Raw genomic sequence first — 2,174 nt, forward strand, 5'->3', positions numbered from 1 at the left:
GGAGGCTGAGGCAGGGGAATCCCTTGAACTCGGGAGGTGAAGGTTGCCGTGAGCCGAGATTGCGCCATTGCATTCTAGCCTTGGCAACAGGAGTGAAAACTCCGTCTCGGGGGGGAAAAACAAAAAAAGAATTATCTTAGGTGGTGGCAAAGAGGAGAACATAGAATATATACACTCTAAACTGGAATGATTTATGTAGTTGTTTTAATGCTTCCCTAGCTTGTTTGTCTCCATGACACTTATCTACCATAACGGTGTATTTCTTGTTCATTCATTTTTATAATGGTGTATTTCTTGTTCATTCATTTATTGTCTGTCTCCTCCTACTATAATATAAGCTCCATGAAGTCAGAGACCCTGTCTTTTAATCACTGATGTATCCCCAGTACCTAGGATAGTGTCTGGGATTGATGCTCAAGGAATATTTTTTTGAATAGAGGAAGAAAGGAAGGAAAGAAGAAATTTCCACAAGATAAAAGAACACTCAATATTCTCAGGCTGGAAATGTACCAATCTCTTGGCTTAGTGCTGTGTAGGAGAGCACAAATACAATACTTATATTTATGTTTCAAACAACCAAATCATAACTAAAATCTAACTAGGGAAAAAAAAGGTAACGCAGGTACTTAACTTACTTTAAGAGTCTATAATATGCAAATCGGAACACTTCTTGGATATAGACGGAGACAAACGCTCCAAAGATGAGCAGATATTTCTGTGTGGGTCCATCTTTGTTGTCAGTAATGACTCTTGCCATGAACCAAACAAGGGACGAAATCAGTAGAGACACCAACCAGAAGAAAGCTCTGAAAAATAGGGGGAAAAAAGTTACACGTGAACATCAGTACAGGATTAATAATGTTTAAAAGCAGGAAAAAAAAAATGCTTGAGAAGGAAGAGATTTCTTGACGTTTTAATAAGGAAAAAAAAAAAAAAAGTCCTCATAAAGTGATGCTCTGATCAGTTGTTCTTAACGGTGCATTTTCCTTGGTGAGACAGACATGTCCAAGAGGAATGTTGAGGTTTCCCAACAATTACTCTGTTTTCAGTGACCCTGCTATTTGCAAGTACATTTGCAGACTCTATCTGCCAAAGGCTGTCTAGTTAGAAACTTGGTTATTTGTTACTCTTTCTAATCAACGCTCTGCCCATTGAAGAGCCAAAACAAGAAAATATACAACTGATTACTGCAATTTTCATATTCTAAAAACTTACAACAAACTATGGATTTACTGGTCAGACATCTGCAAAGATGAGTATCTTTTCCAGAAAAATATCTACATCTCTATTAAAGTGATTGGTATAAAATTCAACTTGAAAACCTGTGTTCTGGTCTGGATCAGTATCCAAGCCCTCCAGGTCTTACAGCACCCCTGGGGATTCTAATGATTATAGCAAGCTTTACAGACCTTTCCCCAAATCTCTATTGTTTTTAAAATGACATGCAACCAAGCACTTTCAATACGTTTGTGGGAGGTGAAGAAACGCAGAAAACTGGGAATCACTGGCCTAGTCTGGTGCCAAGAGAGACTCATCAGGGGAGGTGGATGTGGTATGTGCAAGTAAGAGCCAGGTGATGACTGGGATGGGACACCACAGTCCGGTATTTATCAAGCTCCCACAAGGAGATGTACAGTCAGGTGCTTCGGTGTTTTTACAGGTTTCCACCCTTCGGCTGCACAATGGAACCATTCAAAAGGAGCTTAAAAAAAAAAAAAAAAATTTCTGAAGCCCGAATCCCATCCCCTAGACATTCTGATTCAACGGATCGGGGTGGGGGTGGGCATCGGCATGTTTTAAAGCGCCTGGCCACAGGTGATCCTAATTGGCAGAGGTCGTGCACTACTATCCTAGACGCCAATGGTTCTTAACCCTTTGGGGACTACAGATGCCTTTGAGAATCTGAGGGAAATTAGGGACTCCCTCTCCAGAAAATGAAGGATGCTGACGATGCATATATGAATTTATCCATAATTTTTTTATACAACTTTAGTAGCTTCACGGATCACTAAACCCTAGCCATGGGCCCCAGGCAAAAGGCCCTGACCCCCAGAGTGCGCTTCTTCCTAAGAGGGCGAGGCGCCTTTGGGGAGCGGGATCTCCGCTCTTCCCCTCTCAACCCTCCTCCCGTCCGAAATGCAACAAGGTCGAGCCGCGCGGTGGGGGCGCCGAGG

The 2,174-nt window shown here is 42.0% G+C and overlaps 1 protein-coding gene across 1 annotated transcript in view; it reads right to left on the reverse strand.

Annotated features, from left to right (window-relative positions):
* Window positions 1-2,174, reverse strand: part of APH1B (APH1B gamma secretase subunit) — a gene marked incomplete at its 5' end in the record, with an annotated part of 32,610 nt that overhangs the window by 28,684 nt on the left and 1,752 nt on the right. The window contains one exon of the mRNA XM_011940433.1: window positions 636-806. Within this exon, the coding sequence (XP_011795823.1) occupies window positions 636-806 (171 nt within the window). The remainder of the gene's footprint in view (window positions 1-635; window positions 807-2,174) is intronic.

Source organism: Colobus angolensis, unplaced genomic scaffold (genome assembly GCF_000951035.1).
Source record: "Colobus angolensis palliatus isolate OR3802 unplaced genomic scaffold, Cang.pa_1.0 Scaffold19, whole genome shotgun sequence".
NCBI lineage: Eukaryota > Metazoa > Chordata > Mammalia > Primates > Cercopithecidae > Colobus > Colobus angolensis.